Source organism: Physcomitrium patens, chromosome 1, assembly GCF_059467195.1.
Source record: "Physcomitrium patens ecotype Gransden chromosome 1, ASM5946719v1, whole genome shotgun sequence".
Classification (NCBI taxonomy): Eukaryota; Viridiplantae; Streptophyta; class Bryopsida; order Funariales; family Funariaceae; genus Physcomitrium; species Physcomitrium patens.
In genome coordinates this window covers 29,183,348-29,207,452 of record NC_143410.1, presented here as the reverse complement: position 1 = coordinate 29,207,452, position 24,105 = coordinate 29,183,348, and the positions used below count along the sequence as shown (strand labels likewise).

At 31.6% G+C, this 24,105-nt stretch overlaps 1 protein-coding gene across 2 annotated transcripts; it reads left to right on the top strand.

Annotated features, from left to right (window-relative positions):
* The first annotated feature begins 1,379 nt into the window (after positions 1 to 1,379).
* LOC112278724 (uncharacterized protein At4g15970) lies at positions 1,380 to 4,203 on the top strand. 2 transcript variants are annotated; one of them, XM_024512396.3, is made up of 4 exons: positions 1,380 to 1,899; positions 2,100 to 2,561; positions 2,778 to 3,086; positions 3,197 to 4,203. In XM_024512396.3, the coding sequence occupies exons 1-4, from the start codon at positions 1,729 to 1,731 to the stop codon at positions 3,434 to 3,436; spliced, it is 1,182 nt and encodes a 393-aa protein (XP_024368164.1). In that variant the 5' UTR covers positions 1,380 to 1,728; the 3' UTR covers positions 3,437 to 4,203. The 2 variants fall into 2 exon arrangements, with proteins under 2 accessions (XP_024368164.1, XP_024368175.1); XM_024512407.3 differs by having other exon boundaries at positions 1,584 to 1,899; positions 3,200 to 4,203.
* Positions 4,204 to 24,105: the final 19,902 nt, after the last annotated feature.

Here is a 24,105-nt window from a genome sequence, read left to right as displayed (position 1 = left end):
TCTCCAGTCGCCGCTAATTTTAAAGCAGATTCTGCAGGATGCAGCTCCACATCGCGATGAAAGTGGCGTTCACTAAGCCATTACCCCCGCTGGTTTTCCAATCCTGGATCGCCCAGGAATCACTACAAGCATCCGTTAATTGCTCGCTATTGCACTGCCACAACTTCCCCGGCGCGCTCGCTGATTGTTTTTCACTCGGCAAGGCTTGGGAAGACGAGAGTTCGTTATTAGAGCTTCGAACTGCTCCACGCAACGAGGAGGGTCGGTGAATGGTGAATTGACTAGTCGAACAACGATGAAGCGCGGGTGGCAGCGATCATGGACTGAGGGAGTCGCTTTTACAGCGTTGAGCTCGTCCCCCGAGATGAGGATGTGCATCCGCATGTACATGTTCATTTTCAGTTAATACTTTTCATTAAATTTACTATACATCTGATGCAGAATGTATTTTTATATTTTATTGTAACTAATATTATTCAAGAGCAGAAGATAATAAAGTAAAAATCATATTTTAAAGTTGTAACATCCTCTTAGATTTCTTTATTCTTCATGCTTTCTGAATAATAGTCATGATACTTTTTCTCTTTTCTTTCGTTTCTTTCTTTTCTTTTTTGTAATATGTATGTTTTTTTTATATACATGTGTTAGGCTTAATTTACAACTATACTGATACGTTTTCAGCCTAAGAAAATTTTAAAAATTAAAATTAAAATGAAAAAATCATAAGAATTAAATATCTAAATATATGAAAATATAGATATTCTGAAATGTATTAATAATTTTTTGAAGAATGTTTCATTACGCATGCCAAAAAACTTGTAACAACAACCTCTGTACCATATTATTTTTTAAATATTAAAAATTATTGATGTGTCTTGACTAATAAATTAAAAACCAATACATGCATTTACAGCTGTTTTTTTTAAAGTGTATTTTTAAAAAATAATAATATATAATATATTTTATTTTGTCAAGATATGTTTTTTCATGTTTCAAGACTATTTTGAATTATATGAATTAAAACATATAAGATATTGTGAATCTTGTTAGGTTTGAGTTTGGTTTTTTGTATTTCTTTATCGGTCTATTCTTAATTTAAAGACTAAACTTGGAATTTTAAAAAGTATTTTTTCTGGTTATATTAGATTTAAAAAAATAGTTCTTAAACTACAGTGATTTTGTTTCCGTTATTTTATTTTCTATTTAAACAGTATTTTTTAATGATGATAGTTTAAAATAAGAATACGGAGCGGTGATTTTTTTTTTTATGTTAAAAAATTAAATCAAAATTGTAGTTTTAATTTATTCATTCTGGAAACTTCTTTAAAATATAGTTCAAAAGCAGTTTGAATCTCAAACTTCCACTGTGAACCCTAATTCCAGCCGAGCATGGCGCACAGGGAGGATGAAGGCGCAGCCACCCTGAGGGTGCTGCCTGGGGCCACTTGTTCACCTCGTCGTCGGCCAGCACGATGCATGGATTGCTGGATCGATCCGGAGAATCACGGGCACTGCAGCTGGCTTAGTGCAGTCCACCCGTGGTTGACTTGGGTTCAGAGCTACTTTCCATTGTTTCAACTGTGGACATGTGAGTACTTGTTGCCGTTGGTGCGGCTGCTGGGATGGGGATTGCTCCGCTATGTTGTTGCCATTTTGCGCTGTGACCAGGATTGACAGAGATTTGGTGTGCGACATTTGGATTGCGAGCAATAGTGTAAGCGAAGGATCATGAAGTCGAAGATCACTGTCGTCGCTGCTACGGCCGTGACGATCACTCTATTGTTTTTGTCTTATTTGTTACTCTGCTACCAGCCGTCAGCAAACCAAATCCTGTGCGGAATTTCCAACCTCGTTGCAGGCAATGATTTGGTCTATCAGACGTACACAGTGTCGGAGCAGGCAAGCCAACTTCTCCTATTTGACTTTCTCGCTCACACAGCAGACTTTGTAGGATGTACCCTCGCTCTTCGACGCAAATACTGTCATGACGTTGCAATGGGGGTTTTCTTCAGCAAACGTTGCTAGAAAATACAGATTCTTACTTTCTCCCCCGCCCTTGCCCGAATGGATTTCTTATTTTTATTGTCTGCACTTTGTAGAGCGATGCGTCGCAGTCGACCGTTGACGACGAAGCGGGCTCTAATGCCTCAGAAACAGGCACGGACGTTTTAGAGGCGAGCTCAGGCTTTAAAGAAGAGAGTGAGGACGCTGCCTTGAGAACAATGTTAGCCACCGCCTCGACGCCGGACAAGACAGTCATAATCACTACATTAAACCAAGCGTGGGCGGCGAAGAACACCATGATTGACATATTTCTGGAAAGTTTCCACAAGGGCGAGAACATCCAGTTTCTCCTGAATCACTTAGTCATCGTGGCGCTCGATCAAACGTCCTATGATCGCTGCCAAGAACTCCACAATCACTGCTTGATGCTGAAGACGAAGGGCGTCGATTTCAGTGGCAACAAGGGGTTCATGAGCAAGGACTTTTTGAAAATGATGTGGAGGCGCATGCGATTGTTGCGGACTATCCTGGAGATGGGATACAACTTCGTTTTCACCGTTAGTCCTATGAACTCAATCATTTCAGTATCTCTGGTCTCACTGGGTGTGTGTCATCACTGGCAATGATCACTAGCCTTGTCATTTCTCCAGTACAATTGCGCATTAATGTGGCCGATTGAAAGTCAAAATTACTGCGATTTTTGTGTTTGTTCATTGGGTACTGCATTGATTCCACGCTTAAACTAGAGCATGTTGTGACCTATCAACTCACAGGACGCAGATATCCTATGGTTTCGAAACCCATTTGAGCGGTTTGCGAACAATACTGATTTCCAGATTTCTTCCGACAAGAACCGAGGTAATGCCTGGTCGCTGCGAAATAAGCCCAATTGCGGCTTCCAGTATGCCCGATCGAATGAGCGCACCATTGCGATGTACAGGCACTGGTGCAAAGGCGGAGACGATAATCCGGACATCGACGAGCAGTCGCTGCTGACCGTGATGCTTAAAGGTCAAGATTTTGCCGCTTTCAAAGTCGAAGTTAGGTTCTTGCAAACTGACTATTTCTCGGGCTTCTGCCAGGTATTTGTATAGCTAATCGCTAATTCAGGCCATCAATCGTGTCTCACTTGAGTTCAATTACCAGCGAAGTCGGCTCGTGTACTCACAGACCAATCAATTGCTTTGTTCAGCAGAAAAGTAAGAACATATCGAAAGTCGTAACCATGCACGCAAATTGCTGTACGGGCTTGAACAACAAGGTCCAGGACCTGCGACTGGCATTAAATGACTGGGAAGGCAGGGCGTCTCTTCCTCCGACGGTGAACGCTTCTGATCTATGGCGGGTCCCGAAAGCATGCCGCCATTCCGTATTTCCAAGCCCTCCTCCTCCTCCGCAGCTGATCGACCCCTCCGAAAACCTAGAGGGATAAATCCTTAACTGGGGCAGCAATGCTTACTCCATTTCGTAATGCGACACCAGAGATCTAGGTCTCGGAGAGTCGACATCAGCAGCAGAAGATCATTGGGTAGTGTACAGAAAACATCCAACGACCACGTTGGTAATGTATTCATGTCCCTTAGGTCACCGATCGTGAAAATCTGCCACTAGCAAAGTTGCCAGATCAGACTGGCACCGCCGAATGAAACCCACCAGTCATACGCCGCAACATGGCGATGTAGAGTTCGCATGGATCGGAGCATAGATCGACACCTGGGTTGCATTATTATTTTGTGTGTACATTAGAAGCGGTGGCGATCGTCATCGCTCCACCATTGATGTACTCTGTCATTACGCGCCTGCACTGGAGCTTGTTGCGGTGACTGCATTCTGGTCGCCTGGAATTAAGCGTCGAACCGGTGTTGCTTACATCAGAACTCCTGGTAGACATGTGATTTTTCTCGATCCTGGGATCTTCCTGTGACGCTTTTATGATGGTTATCAAGCTTGGCGATTCTAGATGAATGGACGTTTCGGCAACTGGAACCGGCGTTGTCGTCTAGAGTCGCCGGGATAGTAACTCCTCGCATGTGCGTAATCAACGCCGCGAACGACCTGCAGACTTTGCAGATACAATTACATGCTTTCTGGAAAATCCATGCAGTCTAGTTAATTACAATTTAATAAATAGATACATGGATTTTTTACAAAAATTGCAAAATAGACTATAATAAAATTGAAAGAGTCGGGTTTTTGATTCGTAGATGTAGCCAATGTGATCAAAGTTTTGAGGTGTTTTTTTGCGTGTTATAGATAGTTTAATCACTATTACTTAATAGTGCGAGTTGAAACCGAAACAAGCGTTGCCCCGACTGGAAATTTTTGGGTGATCAGTCTGAGGAATAATACATGTTAAGTTTATTACTCCAACAATAACTTTGACAAATTTATTACCTCAATAAAATTTTAGAACACACTACCTTGGTAGTTATATTTTGATTTTTACATTTCTATACATAGATAACTCGGATGCACCTAGTATGCGTGAACACCCTCTCTATCCTAAACATAATTCCTTCTTCATACTTGGTTTTTATTTTATTTTATCTTGTTTCTTTTTTGTACTTGCATAGATTCTCTCTCCGTCCATGCAAATTCCTTATTACATGCATACATTTAAGGTAATTATAAAAGAACTTCACTTAATATGAATGTACTACGTGGCTATTAAGAAGGCTTATTTATCTTTACAATATTTATTCCTATAAGAATATATATATATATATATATATATATATATATAAAATAAGTATTATAAAATTTATGAATATTTTTTTTCAATTATTTGGTAAACATTTTAAATTTTGAAGCATATCTATCAACTTAAACTTAAAAACAGAAAGATCCTCCAATATTATCTAATTTTTTCTTATCTTGTTATTCAATGGTAATTTGTATAACAACAAAATATCTTTAATATATACACTTAAATATTTTACTTTTGTTTTTGTTTTTATTAATTTATGTTCACTTTGTGCTTGGAAAAATTGAATTAACTTGTAATATATACATACATATATATATATATATATATATATATATTTATTTATTTATTATATGCTATAGTTGATACATTAAAGTTAAAATGTATAATTAAAAGTGTATAACATATAGAGATTAAAAATATCAATTAAATATTTTATTTATTTATTTATTTTAAACATTATAATTTTTTTTTTATGGCACATGACAATCCTCTACTGTATTCAAAAGGCAGTGACTATGGCCACGCCCATTACTACAACATCCACACCTTTTTTACATGATTATTTTAAAAAAAAATGATAACTTGTTCCAAAGACCACGGCTGTCGAATCTTTGAATCCAGCTAATCCAGTTACATGAGATTTAAGGTTCCAGTTACACCAATGACCAAGGCTGTAGTCGCTCCACTCAATAACAACGCGGAGCCCGCTCAACACCAAGTCTTTGCCTACCTAGTTGAGCCGCCAATCAAACGCAACAAAATAAATAAATAAATAAATAAAAATACTACATTGATGCCCGAATCCACAGCGAATTGACCTCGCAGTAGGTCTAGCGAAGAAAAAAAAACAACAACACGGCAGAATGCTGTATCAACCACAGCCACCGCTCACACAAAGTAGGAAAAACGCATATCCGCCTAAAGTGGAGCTCTTCAGAAGAATACACAATAGAAACCAAAAACAAAGAAAATTGGAGGAATGCCGCCAGGGCCCAAAACTACCCAGTCGCCAACGGCCTTCTGGAAAATCCAGCCTGCATCTATCCGGTCGATGAAAATATATATATATATATATATATTCCTATCTCAACTAATTTTTCTCTATTCACTCTATTCTGTTTAATTGTTTAAACTATCAATGTCTTTATTTATTTATTTATTTATTTATCCTTTTTGGGGTGTTTTGAATTCTATCTTAACTTCCAACTTAATTTAAATATTTAATGACGATAAAACTACTCCTATAAAATCAAAAATTTATATTAGCTAAATTAGGGAGAAACTATTTATGTTGAAATTCTTCTTCAAAGAAAACTTTGCAAGAGTCACATTCTTGCAATTGACATTCTATTATTTGCTATCTATCTCAAAATTCCTACATTAACTCACTAAACTAATGATTTTAAGCACCATAAGTGCATTTTTTAAAAACTAAATACAAAAGTGAGTCAATTTTGTGACTTACACAATGAGTTGGTGATAAAGCACTTACTAACATTAATACACATTTCTTATAATTTCTACTCCTTTTCAAATATTTGATATTTGTCAATTTCAAAATCTTGCAAGTATTTCATACTTCTATATTTTAAATCTCTTAATACTAAAATATTTGTCAATTCTTCTTATACCTTTCTATTTCAACTCTTGCAAGTCTTCCATATCCATATATTTTAAATTTCTCTCAATACTAAAATATTTGTAAATTCTTCTTATATTTGTCCATTCAAATCTCACTTTTCAATTTAAGCTTCTATTTACATCAACAATGGATCTATTTGCACTACTTTTTCTTCCACTCACTTCTTTAAATATAAATTGTAAGCCTTCAACTATGAGTAGAAGATCAAATTCTATTTGCATTAGCATGCTTACTATTAATATTTGCAACCATTTATCTTACGATTGCTAAAAAATCAAATATTGATATCTCAAAAGAGTAATTTTTTGTATTGTAAATAGTAAATAAAAGAGAATCAATTGAACAATTTTTTGTGGTTTTTGTGATTGTTGCTACAATTGTAAATTCTTTATTGAACATATCTTTGAATGTTTTTTATATCCAATATAAATATAAACTTTGCACATATTATTTAAATATTTATTTCTATATTTATTTATTTTTTCTTCCATTGTCACTCAACTTACTCAAAATTAAATAAATCTTAGTAAGCCTAATTATTTTCTTGTTGATTTAGAGATGCTTACAATTTTCTTTTGATAGAGATCACTTTTGGCTCCTTTCAATATCTTTGTAGCTTATTGAAATAGATTATATAAGTTTTGTATTAGGATTTGTTTTTAATAAATAAACAAATGAGTGAAGTCATTCTAAAATTATTTGAGCACAATTGCTAAGATTTCTTTAGATCTTTTAAATAATTCAAAAGGAGATGGGCCAAACAATAAAGGTACCAATATTATTAAAAATTGTTGAATCCTAGCCTTTGTTTTTAGATAATTATTTCATGTAAGTTATGGTAGCATGGAAGATTTAAAATTATTATTAAACTTTGATTGTTGTCAAGGACATGAATCTCAAAGAAAGAAATATTTAATACATTTACTATCAAAGACATGAATATCAAAGAAAAAATCCTTAATACATTCTTATGTAACTCAAAAGAAGTAGAAAGTCATTCAAAGGTGATATGGTGTTTAACTAAAATAGCTATTGCCAAAGACAAGAAGATTAGAAAGTCTTGAAAGAAGACTAAAGTCTAAAAAAGAGTTGACAAAAGTGAAGAAGGCTTCGCTCTTACCTTTATATATACTCTTAATTAAGAACTATGTGGTGATATCTTATAGAACCTCCAAAACATGTTGACTTTGCAAGACATGTATCTCAACTTGCAAGGCAAGTTTTTTATATATACGCCATATAGTTAGCTTGTTTTCCAAACTACCAATTATGGATAACTTGTTGATCAAGTTTCTAATCTATTAATCAACTACAAATACATGTAAAGTCAAAGCAACGTCTATGAAATTTCTAAGAAGTTTTTTTAGAAAATATAATGAAATAAATATATTTTTATTTATTTCTATTTAATCATATAGATAAATATTAAAATAAATATGTATGTCCATGAAATTATCCCTCCTTTGAAAGATGAATTTCATAAGGAGTTGTCTTCATATGTTGAAAAAATTCAAGATGTGGCAAATTGTGTTTGCAACATATTCTAATCTTTATTCTCTTTAAAGATAGTTGATAGGTCCTCTTAGCCATCAATAATGTATGATATTAAGGTAGAAAGACTATTCTATTATTTTGTCATTGTTGAGGCTTTCGTAACTTCTTTCAAATAAAACATTTGGAATATCGTTAGGACTTGTTTCTACCTCTAGTAAAATCACCAAACATGAGGAGACTTTTCGAACATCATAATACCAAAAATATTATATTTTATCATCTATTTGAAGAAAGATATGTCATTCTTGAGAATCTTCATCTTGATTATGTCATCTTAAAGATTGTAATAATCATAATATCTTGTCTAATAAGTTAACAAATCAAAGGTCTTGAGCTAAATTTGTTGATTATTGATTTTCCATCTTTTTAACGTCACAAATACAGAGAAGCTACAAACAAAGGTGAAAGATTGAATGCTATTTTTTTGTAGATCTTATTTCTTTTATAATAAAGATTTTTTATTCTTTATCTTATTTTTGATGAATATTATTGATGAAAAGTCTCAACTTTCTTTATTGTATTTACAAGATTCTTTGTTGACTCCTATATGTGTTCATTATTATCATATTTGTTCCAATGAACAAGATATTTCAACCTATTTTAGCACCACCTCAAATCTATGATTTCTTCTATCTCAAATTCTTGATTGTTATTCACTTCTTTAGGAGGAGGTTAAATTTGTCTTCTTTTCAAGATATTCACTATCTTATATGGTTCAAGAAGAGATACTTGAAATACATGATGGATCTTCATAAGCTCTAATAGATATAATCAATAAGCAATAAGATTGACTTGTTCACAAATTGAAAAAGCTTTAAGCCTACAATAGTCCAACTTGTCACAAGGATGAGTAGTCTTGATATTACAATGGAATAACCATACCTTGTCATCTATATTGAATTGTAGTTGTTCCTTGTAATATGTATTCATATTGATCTTTTGTCATTCTTGAGCTCCTTTTAAATACACCTTTGTTGTTATATGTAACTTTCACAAATAATTTACCAAATCTTTTGCCACAAGATTATCAAATTTTGAAAAGTCAATAATATCAAATCATGGATGAAAATCATAAATGAAAAAGAAAGATATTTTTTGAATAGAAGAGTATACTAAATTATTATATACAAACTTTGCCAATGACAAAAGAATTAATATATATCAAACACTGCTTCAAAACTTGATCCACTTTTTTTTATTGTTAAAGATAAGTAAGTATTTTTTTAGTTAAAACCACATAGAAATTAAGCATAGTATGTTGCTAATAGTCAAAAGGAAGCAAAGAATTAAAAAAAGTTACTATAGTGGTAGCTAGGGTTTGTAGATGGCAGCTAGATTAATAAAGAACCTAAGATTTAGTTGGATGAAGTAAAAATGGATGTAATATCAAAAAGATGGAAGTTGCCTTATTGGTTAGCAACCACCACCTATAAATAAAAGGTGTTGGAAGTAAGAGTCATCTTACTCCATACTTCTCTTTGTATGCAAACCTTGCTGATGCTAAGTGTTTGTAGTTTTTAAACTTCTTTTCTTCAACAAGTTATGGACTCACACATTTGCTTGAGTGTTTTGAAGTTCTTTGAAGTAATTGTTGATGTGTAGAGTAGAGCAAGTTGTTGTTATTGATGTTAGGATTTAGAAGTACATAATTTTTAGATTCACATCTAGATCTAGATCTTGGTTTGTTCTTACTTATAGTTAAAAGAATTTTGGCATTGGTATTTGGTTTTTCACCTTAAGACAAAGTTATAGAACACTTACATTATATTTTTGCTGAGATAGATCCTTGGTGGTCTAACTTTGTGGTTTCATGTTGTAAAGATGCTAATTATGCTTAAAAGGCCTTTTATAGTGTATAGAGATAATTTGTGAGCATAAGAGTAATATTTGAGTAGCAAATCAGATTTGAGACATTTAGATAGATCATTAGACTTGTGAAAAGTCTTAGAAGTGAAGTTGAGACTGTTTTTGAGATTAAAAATACTAGTTTGTTTTAAAAGAAGGATTCTACGCTTCTAAAGCAATAATACTTTCTTACTGATTTTGAAAGCATTAGGACTTCTTCTTTCAATATTTTTTTGATGCATCTTTTCTTTTGACATGGCTTCAAGTGAGGGTGAAGGATTAAAAGTAATTGAGAAATTCAAAGGTAAGAATTTCTACCATTGGAAGATAAAAATAGAGCTTTTGTTGGTATCTTTGGATGTTTGAAATATTATAGATGAAAAGGAAAAGAGGCTCTAAGTATAGATGTTGATATGAAGGAAAATAAGGAGTTCAAACGTCATGAAAAGAAGGCATTTGGATTGATTGCAACAATGCGGATAAAACCAACTTCTCCTATATTATCTCTTGCAAAGGACCAACGGAAGCATGGAAGACTCTTTGCAACATCTATGAGAGCAAGAACTTATCTAACATCATCTATACAAGGAAGAAGTTTTCACTCGCAAGATGGAAGAAGGTAAAGATCTCATGTCAATAAAGTAAAGACTCTTGCAAACTAACTAGCAATTGTTGACAAGCCTTTAGGAAAAACTGATATTGTCATGACTTTATTGATGAGCCTTCCCAAATCTTATAACTATCTTATTGTGACATTAGAGTCTATTAAGCTAAAAGAGCTTATAATAGACTATGTCATGGTAAGACTTACCGATGAAGTAATCAAGAAAAAAAAATAAATAAATAAAAATAAAAAATAAAAAATCCAAAATAAAGATTCAATACTCTACTCATGTCAAAGCAAGAGAAACTATTCAAATCAATGAAGTAATATAAAATCTTGCTTCATTGATAGCAAAGTAAGCCATTTTGCTCAAAATTGCTACAAAGGTAAAAAGATAGAAAAGGAGAATGCAAATAGTGTACAAGATGACTTTGGAGGATATGATTATGCATTCACGGCAACAAATAGAACCTCTATGGCTGCTATGTTAAGATGGATTGTAGATTCAGGTTGTTTCAAGCATATGATACCTTATAAGTGTTCATTTGACACTTATGAGGTTATTCCAGCATCAAATGTGGTGTTGGAAAATAGTGGCACATGTGTAGCTATTGGAATTGGCTCTGTTATGGTGGAGGTGGTTGTGAATGGACAAATCAATAGAATCAAATTCAAAAACATTCTTCATGTGCCTAAGATGAAGCAAAACCTACTTTCGATCAGTAAACTTATAATAGAAGGTTTTAAAATTTAATTCAACATAAATGGATGTTTTGTAAGAACATTGAGTGGAGACAAGGTCCTCAAAGACTTTAGAGAGGAAAATTTGTACTATCTTATTTATAAGAAGGTGAATAGAGTAGAAGTAGCTATATTTACTAAGTTTACATCAAATCAAGACAAGTTGAATATATGACATCGTCGCCTTGGCCATTTGAATGTGAAGAGCATGAGAGAGCTGAAGTCTATGGTAAGTGGCTTAGATCTTAGCAATACAAGCCAAAATGCAAATCAACTTAGATGTAAAGGATGCATATAAGGCAAACAACAAAGGACCTCATTTCCAAGTAGTGTAGCAACATATGCTACCAAGTTCCTAAAGATTGTCCATTCTGATGTATGTGGACCTATAAAGAACACATATATTAGAAGATCAAGGTATTTTCTTACTTTCATTCATAATTATTCAAGAAAGATTTGGATCTATATTCTTAAAGCCAAGAGTGAATGCTTTTGGAGGTTTCAGGAATTTAAAGTACTTGTTGAGAAACAAAGTAAATACAAGATTAAGGTGCTGCGTACGGATAATGGAAGTGAGTACATGTCTAAGTAATTTGATGTTTATTTGAAGAATGAATAAATTACAGACAAACTACAACTCCATACTTTTCACAATAAAATGGTATTACTGAAAGGACAAATCCAACCATTGTAGAGATGGCAAGGAACATGCTTCATGCTTAAAATCTTGGTTATGAGTTTTGGACAGAAGTTGTAGTGAATGTAATGTATACAAGAAATATGTGTCCAAAAAATCCTCTTATATCAATGATACGAGAAGAAGCTTGGAGTAGGAGACAACCTTGCATTTCCCATATGAGGATCTTTAGTTGCATTGCACATGTAAGAACACCAGATTATATGAGGTCCAATTTTGATGCTAAAGGTACAAAGTGTGTGTTTCTTGGTTATTGTGAAGGTACTAAGGCATATAGGCTAATGTACTTGGAAACCAAAAAGATCATCAAAAGTTGTGATGTTGAGTTTTGGAAGCATAAGAGAGCTTGTGAATACTTGAGGATGTGTCCAAGTGATAGTAATGGTGTGTTTATTGACATATCTTTGAATTTAGCAAAGAAATAAGAATATGAAGACAATGAAGATGATGAAGATGAAAAGCCAAAGAAGGTTGAAAAGATGAAGGATCTTACAATTGCTAAAAAAAAATAATGAAGGAAATGAAGATGTTGAAGATTATGATAATGATGATAATGAAGAGTATCAACTATTGAGTAAAAAACAACAAGGTTTAAAAAAAAAGATGGTTAGAAAAGAATACAGGATGCAAGAAGATGAATCTTCTTCCACAAATAAAAAGAGATATCTTTTGAAAGAAAGAAGGCAACATGGTAAATGGTGGAAGGATCACATCTTTCTTCAAGTAAGTGAAGAACATAAAAATGTTGCTCTTCTTGCTAATCTATTATCTTTATGTAATGTATTAAAGTCCCAAGATGCAATCAAGTGGAAGAAGGCTATAGAAGAAGAATACCAATCTCTTATCGACAATAGTAAATGAGAATTGACACCCCTTCCAACAAATCAATCTAGTGTTGATTGTAAATGGGTGTTTAGGACTAAAAGAGATACAAATGATAGAAGATCTACAACAAAATATGTCTTCTTCATTGGAGTGGGAGCTATTTTATGGAATTACAAGAGATAACCAACTATTACAAGATCAACGATGGAAGCAGAGTATAGGGCAGCAAGTTATTGTACAATAGAGACATGTTGGATGAGGCAACTCTTAGAAGACATTGGAGTAGTGCAATTAAAAATAATTCTAATTATGTATGACAATCAAAGATTTCTTACATTTGCTAAGAATCCAAAATTCCATTCAAAGATCAAGCACATTGATATTCAATATCATTTCATATGAGAGAAAATTGAAGATGGAATAATAGGTATGAAGTATTGTACTACAAATGATATGCTTGTTGATATTCTTACAAAGGCAATAATGAAGGATAGACATCATGAGTTGATATAGAGATTAGAATTGAAAGCCTTTTGAAAATTAGCAAAGTGGAAGTGTTGAAGATCAACAAGTACTTATTTAGTTAAAACCACATAGAAATTAAATATAATATGTTGCTAATAGTCAAAAGGTAACAAAGAGTTAAAAGAAGTTATTATGGTGGCAGTTAAGATTTGTAGGTGGCAACTAGGTTAAGAAAGAACCTAGGATTTAGTTGGATGAAGTAAGAATGGATGTAATATCAAAATGATAGAAGTTGCCTCGTTGGTTAGCAAATACCACCTATAAGTAAAAGGTGTTGGAAGTAAGAGTCATCTTACTCTACACTTCTCTTTGTATACAAATATTGCCGATGCTAAGTGTTTGTAGCTTCTAGACTTCTTTTCTTTAATATTTATTTGTCCATCAATTTGAAGATGAAAAGCCAAAGAAAGCTTTATATCCACCTTTAAAATCTTGAAAAGGATTCTCTAAAATCTTGATATAAATTGAATCTTTCTATGTAATATAATATCCTTTGACATTCTATGATAGTGATAGATATTGTCAAGAAAAAACGTAGCCATTTCTTCACTTGTAATAGATTTTGTACATAATATAAAATATGCCATCTTGGTAAAATAATCTACTACTATAAATATAAAATCATATAAACTTGAGATTGAAAGATCTATGATAAAATTCATAGAAACAAAAGACCATGGTTGTTTTAGAATAGGTAGTGGCTGAAGAAGTCCATAAGTTTAATGGTCAGGAATTTTGGATCTTAAATATATATTATATAATTGCACAAAGTCTTTGACTGCCTTTTATATTTGAAGCCATTAAAAATATTTCAATGTTAGCTCCAAAGTCTTCTTGTATCTAAAATGTCTAATTGCTAGAAAGTCATGACGAGCTTGAAAAACACATAATTATGCCTTATCTTTTAGAATGTATAATTTTTTTTAAAAATAAAATAGATTGTTCTTAAATTTGAACTTAGAAGTATTATAAGATTCGGAAGAATTATTCTTAATATCATAGACAAGAGAATTAGAGAATGTATTTGATTAAATTTGCTTGACAAAGGTTGAATCAATAGTCAATGTTGATTTTATTGCTTGAAGGTGAAAATGCTCTAGCTTCAAGAAAATCATTCTTTGTTGATCAAAAGATGCATCTTCTTCTTTTGATGCAAGATAAAAATATCTAAAAAGGACTTTTAATAAACCTTATTATTTTTCAGGTCAATAAAAGATCTTGAAATCAAATCTTCATAAAGATATTTTTCAATAAGCTTGGCAATGATTCAAAACACATGCCAATATGAAATATTTGAGGTTCTTATGATGTGTATATATGGATACTAGACTCAAGGCACCTTCTAAATAATGATGCCATTTTGAAATGAATCCATAATTGCAAGGAGCTTTTTGTCTTAGATCTCATAATTAATCATGGCTGCTAAAAGATTTTTGGAATAAAAAGCTATTAGATGGAGTTTGTGATTTACTTCCATTTGTGATAATATTACAACCAACGCAAATTTTGATGCATTTGTTTTGATAAAAGATATCTTAGAGAAGTCAATATAATATAAGATTAGTACAAAAATAAATTTTCTTCTTAAAGCATCAAATGATACTTTGACTTCTTTACTCTACTTAAGTTTGTCTTTACAAGTTAAACAAGTAAGTAGAGTTGCAACTTAAGAAAAATTCTTGATAAAGATCCAATAGTAATTCACATAGCCCAAAAAATAATAAACATCTCTTATTGTTATTGTAATCTTCAAATTCATGATAGTCTGAATCTTTTTTGGATCTATCATTACTCATTCATTGGAAATGATGTATCCTAAGAAATCAACTTCAGTAGTGTGAAATTGTAGAATAGGTAAATAAATTTTATAGTAAGTTATTGATTGGTTATTGATAACCTTAAAAATTAGACTTATGGTTAGGCAGTTTAGTTGGTAACAGTAGGTTCTTAGTAGAACAAATGGTTAAGAATTCAAAGGATCATAACCTTTGGAATCTGCTGGCTGATGGTCCATCTTTTGGTAGGATAAAGAGGTTGAAAAAAGAGAGATCGAGAAGCCAAACTGTGAGAGTCATAAGCCGGGGTAAGCTTGATGCTACCTCTTTGTTTTTTTTGCTTTTATTATTTGTTTATGAAGAATTGTAATTGAAAGAAGTATTATTGAAACTGTGATTAGAATATTGTGGAATATGACTTTAGACTGATCGTTTTGAAAAAAAATCTGTGACCTTGAGAATTGAGATTATCAAATTGTGTTGTGTCAAGTGAAGATATTGAATTGTGTGTGATGAATTGAAAAATTGAATATAATAAGTAAGTTGGAGATCAGTAATTGAATATATATAAACCGCAAAGAGAGTAAGGGAGAGATGAATGGATAAGAATAGGGAGGTATTGTTGAATTGATAGTCGTAGAATGGATTATGTATTGAATTAAGATGGAAGTAGTAAGCCTTGGTGTTTTGTAGTTTGATAATTGATTTCAAATAGCTAGAGTATAGTCAATTAAGACACTAATAGATCCAATTCATATAACCAGTCTTTCCTCGTGTTCGAACCCACCTCTATTAATTCAATTGCTTTGGTATATTGAAGCTTGAACACAATAAGAATAACAGAAATACATACTTTTTTTAACTTGATATATAATTCTCCATCTCGAAGTTTTTGTAATACACAATAAATATGAACTTCATACTTTTCTATGTTTTTTGAATAGATTAAAATATTATCCAAATAATAGACAATAAAATCATTAAGAAATTAAAAAATTATCTCATTTATTAGATGTTGAAAAGTAGTTGGTGCATTTGTGAATCCAAAAGGCATGATATTATATTCAAAATATCCATAACTAATTCAAATCATAATTTTCTATTTATTTCTTTTTTTAATGTGTACTAGTTTATATACTTCGTATAGATCTATTTTTGTATAAATCTTGGCTTAATTAAATTGAAAAAAAAGTCTTGAAATCAAAAGTACATGATACCTATTCTTCATAGTGATCTTATTGAGTCCTTCATAGTCTACATACATTTGCAGAGACCTATCTTTTTTCTTCACAAACAAGATAAGAGCTTGAGTTGAAAATTTATGATGGCATATGAAATTCTTAGCCAAATTTTCATCAATATATTCCTTGAGTGCAACCAATTCATTTTATAATAAGCTATAGATTGATTCAAATAGTAGTTAAACTTCTTCTTGAAGATCAATGGAACAATGATAAGGATAATGCTCTAAAAGAATATCTGCATTTTTCTTTTGAAAAACATCTTAAAAATCTTGATATTGATTAGAAATATTATTTGACATCTTTCCACCATCAAAAATGGGCATGGTATATATAACAAAAGATGATCTTTTTTTTGCAACATGCATGAAAGCTCTTACACCTATTAGTAAGAGTTTGGATGTACTAAACTTATGTATTTTTACTTAACTAATGAGATTTTGGAATAAACCACTAAAAAAATTAAAATTATAAAAAATCTAATCTATTTGAAGATAATATTTTTTTAATAAAGATAATTTTAAAATAGCCAAATTAAACAAAGATTTTATAATAATAAATATTTTTATATTATTATAATCTTTAATTGTTACATCTAAAGGAACAATCTCATATATAACATCTCCAAAAAATAGCAAATTACCATCTATGACTTCTACTAGTACGGATTTAATTTTTTTGACTAATAATATCTCTTATTTTTTAATATACTTTTTATCTATAAAATAAGTTGAGGATCCTAAATCTAACAAAGCTTAGACTTTGTGATTTTTTCTTCCTAAATAAACTTCTATTGTAAATCAAGGTGAGAGGTTTGAACAAAGAATAGGACTTTTATTAGAAATTATATAAGATTTTAACTACACGGTGTTGTATTGTAACATGACTATATGGTAAAAGATAATAATATGGATCTTATTATAGAAGAACCAAGTTAAAAGATAAAATAGAGAAATATGGATAAAAGATAGGAAGGTAGTAAAACTTTTAGTAGTAATACTGTCGTTTTAAAAAAATAGCTTCTATTTACTTTGTAGGACCAAAAATAAGGAAAAATAAGGTAGATTGGAAAAATAAATAACATAGACATCTTTAAGAAGAAGTTAAGAGTAAATTTTAGAAAAATTACCTAAAAAGAATTAGATATTGATATCCGAAGAGGGCCAGTTATGAACCTGGGTTGAAATCAGATCCTGAGGCACAAAACCGAACACCTACAGCAACTCGTGGATTCTTTTGTAGATCAAATAATAGGATTTGATAGCAAAATAGATAAGATTTCTATAAATATTGGTTTTAGGCGATTTGCATTTTTGATGGCTTTGTAAGAGCTTTAAAAAGTCAAGTTTGTTTTTGAATGACTTGGGTTTTGTGAAATAAAATATGCTTGTCATTTTAGATGATTTTAAGAGTTTTGTAATAGATCTACAAGCAAAACTTTTTAGATTAATGGTTATAGTTGTGCTTAGTATGTGTTGTAAATTTTAGCTCGATCTGATGGTTGAATTGAGGATTATTGAGGTTTAAGTGGATCAAGGTTTTTAAAAGTAGAATTTTAGATCCAGTGAGGGTTTTTAAGATTTCTTGTAATCTACTAGTTGGATTTGAGTGAAATTCATATTAAAAGATAGTAGAATTTTTTTTCTATGTATATAATTTTTTTGAAATAAATTGAATAGTAAAAAAGAGAGATATTGGCTTTGAAAGATTGGCATCAAGATTAGAAAAGGAGGCCAACCAATATCTAAGCATGTTTTTGAGGTTATCGTCTATTTGGTAATTTCGATCCTTTTCAAAAATTTTGTGCTTCTCATCAACTTAATTGTTAAGAAATTTGTAAATTTTAAATTAAGATCAACGGTTCATTCATTAGTAATTGAGGTTTAAATCTATTATAGGAATTACTAGGATTTGGTTAGGATTTGATTTAGGTTTTAGGATTTGGTTAGGATTTGGTTTAGGATTTAAGTTTTGATTAGGATTTGATTTAAGATTAAGATTTAGGATTTATTTAGGATTTGGTTTAGGATTTAGGATTTAGGATTTTATTAGGATTTATTTAGGGTTTAAGATTTAGTTAGTTTTTGGCCTAAAGTTTGAATGAAGTCCAATAGGATTTTAACTAGGATTAAATTAAGATTGAATTGAGATATACTTGAGACATATTTCTGAGCATTTTAATATTTTTTTAAGTTTTTTTTATTTTTTCTTTGTAATTCTTTTGAGGTTTCTTTGAATTTGATTAAAGCTTGCTTAACATTGTTATGGTCTAATTAGAGTTTACTTAGTATTCTATTAGAGTTAGGATTTTGTTGTTGCAATTTTCATTTGACCTTCCTTAATCATGTACTTGGAGAATTCTCGAGTAAGACTTCATATATTATGACAACGATTTCTATGTTAGCTAGAGAAACTTGTTTTCTAACACATTGTCTTCTTTGGCAACCACACTTCTCATTTTGTGATTGTATTGTTTCCTTTAACAATGTTGGGTAGTGTATTTAGCTTTTCTACAATATAAGCAGAAGTCTTCTTGACATTATTGAGTCTTTTTTTGTTCTGTGAAGAATTTAAAATGTATTGTATTAATCTGCAATGTTTTTGGCCTTTATGAATAAGTTTTTAAAAACTTGGAAGCTACCACCATATTTGACTTGTTCTTCTCCAATAAACTCTTTGTTCTTAACATCTTTCAAATAATAGATTGTTGCATGTAATGGCTTAAATAATAAATTATTTTAAAGATTTTATCTTTGGCATTGTCAATAACAAATCTTTGATATTATCCTTCAATCCATATCAAAATTGATTAATAAGGGCTTTGTCATTCCAATTCACATCGAAAGTGAAGTTTTGGAATTTAACAGCATATATGGTAGTTAACCATGATTCTTACTATTAAAATAAGAGCTTGGTCTTTGCTATTATTTCTCGATTACTTTTTCCAAATGTGGCTATAAATACTTCTAAGAATGAATTCAAATTATAAATCATTTTTCATAAAAGGTGCAAATCAAAACAAAGTACTTATGAATGATAGAAATTTACTTATGAATTCAACTTAAGTAAATCTATTAGGATATTGAAAGATATATAATTTTAGATAGAGCTTGAGTTGTTGTAAAAATCCTCAAAATTTTGATCTTGTTCAAACTTCTCAAGCATATTAATTTTTATTATCGTCATATTCATAGAAACAAAATTTCTTAGATTCAGTTGTAAGGTCGATCTACTTACTTCTTGATGTAGACTTTAAACTTCTTTCATAGGTGTAGGAATAGTACTTCTATGATTCACGTTGGAAATACTTAAGATTTTTATTCTTAAAGTGTTGACAACTTCATAAAGATTTGCAATAGTTGTAAATCTATTTTCACTTCCATTGATAGTAGCATCTATAATCTTTTCTTCTATAGATAATTCAAACAAATTTAAAATTTAAATTAGAAGAAGGTAATCTATAACCTCTAATACCAAATAAAAATTTCTCTAGAAAAGAATAATCCACTTTTTTTAAAGAAAAAATTAGTGCAAGAAAATAAAATTGTTTATTCAAAGGTGGATAGTCTACAACCTTCAAAATACAACAATAGAAGTGGAATAATCCACTCACTTCTAAAAAAAGATAAAAATAATAAGTTAACATTCTTATCAAATTATCAAGAACATAAATCTCGAAAAAAGAAATCTTTAATATATTCTCGTGGCACTCAATAGAACTAAAAAGTCATTCAAAGATGCTATGGTATTAAATTGGAATGGCTTTTATAAAAGACGAGAAGACTAGAAAGTCTTGAAAGAAGATTAAAGACTAGAAAGGCATTGACAAGAGTGAAAAAGGCTTCACTCTTGCATCTATATATATTCTTAATTAGGAGCTACATGGTAATATCCTATAGGATCTCTAAAACATATTGACTTTGCAAGACATGTATCTTAATTAACAATGTAAGTTTCTTATATATATACTACATAACTAGCTTATTCCACAAGCTATTAATATATGGTAAATTTATTGATCAAGTTTCTAACCTATCAATTAACTACAAATACATGTTAAGTCAAAGTAACATCAATGAAACTTCTAAGAAGTTTTTTTAGAAAATATTATGAAATAAATCTATTTTTACTTATTTCTATTTAATCATATATATGTAAATATTAAAGTAAATATATATATATATATATATATATATATATATATATTTGATAATTACATAACTTTATATTAAGAGGAATCAAATATCTTATAATTTTTAATTATAAATTATAGAATATGTAAATAAATTTTGTGATAAGTTACTGGTTGGTTATTGATAACCTTAAAAATCAGAGTTATGGTTAGGAAGTTTAGTTGGTAACAGTAGGTTCTTAGTGGAATAAATGGTTAAGAATTCAAAAGGTCATAACCTTTGAAATCTGTTGGCTGAAGGTCCATCTTTTGGTAGGATAAAGAGGTTGAGAAAAGGGAGATCAAGAAGCCAGACTGTGAGAGTTATAAGCTGGGGTAAGCTTGGTGCTACTTCTTTGTTTTCTTTGCTTTTATTATTTGCTTATGAAGAATTATAATTGAGAGAAGTATTGTTAAAATTGTGATTAGAATATTGTGGAATATGACTTTGGACTAACCATTTTGGAAAAAATGTATGACCTTAAGAATTGAGATTATCAAATTGTGTTGTGTTAAGTGAAGATATTGAATTCTGTGTGATGAATTAAAAAATTGAATATAATAAGTAAGCTGAAGATCAGTAATTGAATATATATAAACCACAAAGAAAATAAATGGAAGATGAACGGATAAGAATATGAAAGTATTGTTGAATTGATAGTCGTAGAATGGATTATGTGTTGAATTAAGACGGAAGTAGTAAGCCTTGGTGTTTTGTAGTTTGATAATTGATTTCAGATAGCTAGAGTATAGTGAATTGTGACACTAATAGATCTAATTCATATAACCAATCTTTCCCCGTGTTCGAACCCACCTCTATTAGTTCAATTGCTTTGGTATATTAAAGCTTGAACACAACGAGAACAAGATTTTGGCGCTGCTGCCGGAGAAATGATAATAATATGAAATGTTAAAAATTGATTGTATGAAAAGAATGAAAGATTATGAGTAATAATCATGAAGGAGAGAATTATCAAAGAAATAATCGACAAGAAAAAGAAAGATAGGAGCAATTACGCATAAGAAATCTCCTACGGGAACAACAAAAAAGAATTGTAGGTCCAAGTAAAACCGAAGGAAGAAAAATTCAAATTCAAATAACAAAGAGACCAGTGATAACACTAATGGCCGCGGGAGTGCCAGAAGTACCAATTGCAATACAAATGGGAGCAGTAGGAGACCGAACTACAAGTGTGGCACCATTACCTACTTTTTGTGGTTGGCCGGGCTCTAATCCCGATCATCATATATCTCAATTCTTGACAGCCTGCATGGCTAATAATGGTAGAACTGAAGACATTTGGTTGAGATGGTTGCCAGCAAATTTAAAAGATACAGCTTTTGAATGGTATATTCGGTAACCAGTGGATAGATTTTCCAATTGGAAGGCCTTGAGGAATGCCTTTCTAATCCATTTTAGACCAATTGGATTTGAAGATCGGCTTCAAGAAAGTATTATGAATAGCAGGATGTTTGCGGAGGAATCAGTAGAGTCTTATTATGGCCAGATCACAAATATACTTCGTAAATAGTTAAATAATCAAATGCCAGAGGCATTTATATTGTCGATATTAATCAATGGTTTGCATCCACCAAAATTAAAAATGTTTATAAAAGAGGCTCGACCACCTACAGTAGACGCATCGTTGGTACGAACAAAGGTGTAGGAAGAATGTCATTATGATCAATTATTAACAATGGGGGCCACAATGATCCCATGTTTAAGAAGCCAACAAATACAAATGGATAATGTGGCGATGGATAATTATCCACAAATGGCTGACTCCAACATAAAGAATGTTATGTTGCAAAAATCAATTAATGCTACACCATTCCAAGCAATAGCACTAATAACAATAACACCTTATTTTACATCGCCAACCTATCAACAATCAGAGTTGTTCACAAATGCAACTATTAAAGATCCAAATGAAGCCTTGTTATTAAATCTAACATAGAAGATGGAAGAATTGGCCGTGAATTTGGCTAAAGATAAGGAGAAACGACATAAGCCTTCTAATACAAGACCTAATGTATGGTGTAATAATTGTAAGGAATAAGGTCATTTTGATACAGAATATCCATCACCCTCACAAATGATGGTTCAATGTACATTTTGTGGAGGAAAGCACCCTATCCAAAACTACTTGTATTTATAAAGGCATCAACAATTCATTAATCAGACCATGATTCCACCGACTCAGTGGAAAGTCAATCAAGTTCAAATGGAAAATACGTTTGGATGGAATAAAAATCGATCTAATCGACAAAATCGAACATTCAATAACTTTCAAAGTTCTAATTTTAATCAAGGGTCTGCATTAAACCTCCAGAACTACGGGAAGAAGCAGCAGAGGTATCAACAATATGCTCCATCGGTGTCATCGAATCAAGTATCCTCCATACCAATGAGACAACTAGGATCATTTTCTAATCCTACACGGAACAAGTCTAGTAGGTATATATCAGTGGAGACACCCAATATGCTGGATGGAGGTACAAGAAGACCACTTTATTGTTTCTATTGCAGACACATTGGTCATTATGCCAGTGAATGTCTCAATCCCAAAGCCAGTGACGATTATGTGCCAGTATGTCCAAATTGTAAGCTGTCAGCACATACTTATCAGCAATGTAATGCTCTGTTCAATTTCAATAATTGAGATCAACAGATCCAAAGCCAAAGAAAAATAGAAGAGATAAATCAAGGTCCTCAAAATTCACCACTTCATCGGGTAGAAGTAGTCTAAGCTGTCCTTATAAAAAGTCAGCAAAAAAGGAAAGGATCAATTCAACATTTGGGTGATCTTGAAGCAAAGGGCCAATTGGACCCAATTATGGGGCCATCCAATCCAGGTCTTGAAATGGGCCCCTTACTCAGTATAAGACTTGAATCGATTGTGCACCCTAATGAGATACTAATTATTGAGGCTTCAGTTCCGTTTCAAGCTGTTTTGTTTTCTATACAGTTTCGAAAAACGTCCTTTCTGTTGAAAGATCCTCTTAGAGGCGTGAATTCTAAGGAACTAATATCAATCCAATTGGGAGAACAATCTTATCCGTTGAAAGAAATGATTTTATAAGCTCCGTCAAATTTAGTTCCAGTAACTTTATCAATTTCCAAAATAGAGAAAATCAATTTACCTACGTCAATGTCTAGGACTAGAAAGAAGAAACAAACATTGAGAATTACCACTAATACAGAACCATATGATATTCTAAAAGATTTGGGCACCATACAGCCCATGATCTCTATGAAGTAACTATTGATAGTAGCACCTGAGTGCCAAATTATCTTGAATTCTTCATTAATTCATCGCAGATCTCAAAATAAAGAAATTCGAGAAGTAAGTTTGAATTCCGATCCGGGTGCACCAACAATTGATGTCTCAATTGATGGAGTGTTACTATCAGAAGTACAAGTAGACGGAAGATCTAGTATAAATCTTATGAATGCCACTACAATGGAGGAGTTGGGTTTGGATCACTTATTGCCTATTACAATGGTTTTGAAAATGGCTGACTCTAGTCAAGTTAAACTTATAGATATTTTATGAAGTATTGATACAGTAATTGCGAGGATTACCTAAAAAATTGATTATATTATTTTTTGATTGCGAAGCTCTATATTGTCATATCCAATTTTATTGGGAAGATCATGGTTGTATCAAGCTAAAGCTCGAAATGACTGGGGCCATAGTACATTGACAATTGGGAAAGGAAATGATAAAATTATGCTGCAAATGTACCTTGTCCAATATCACGAAGAAACTC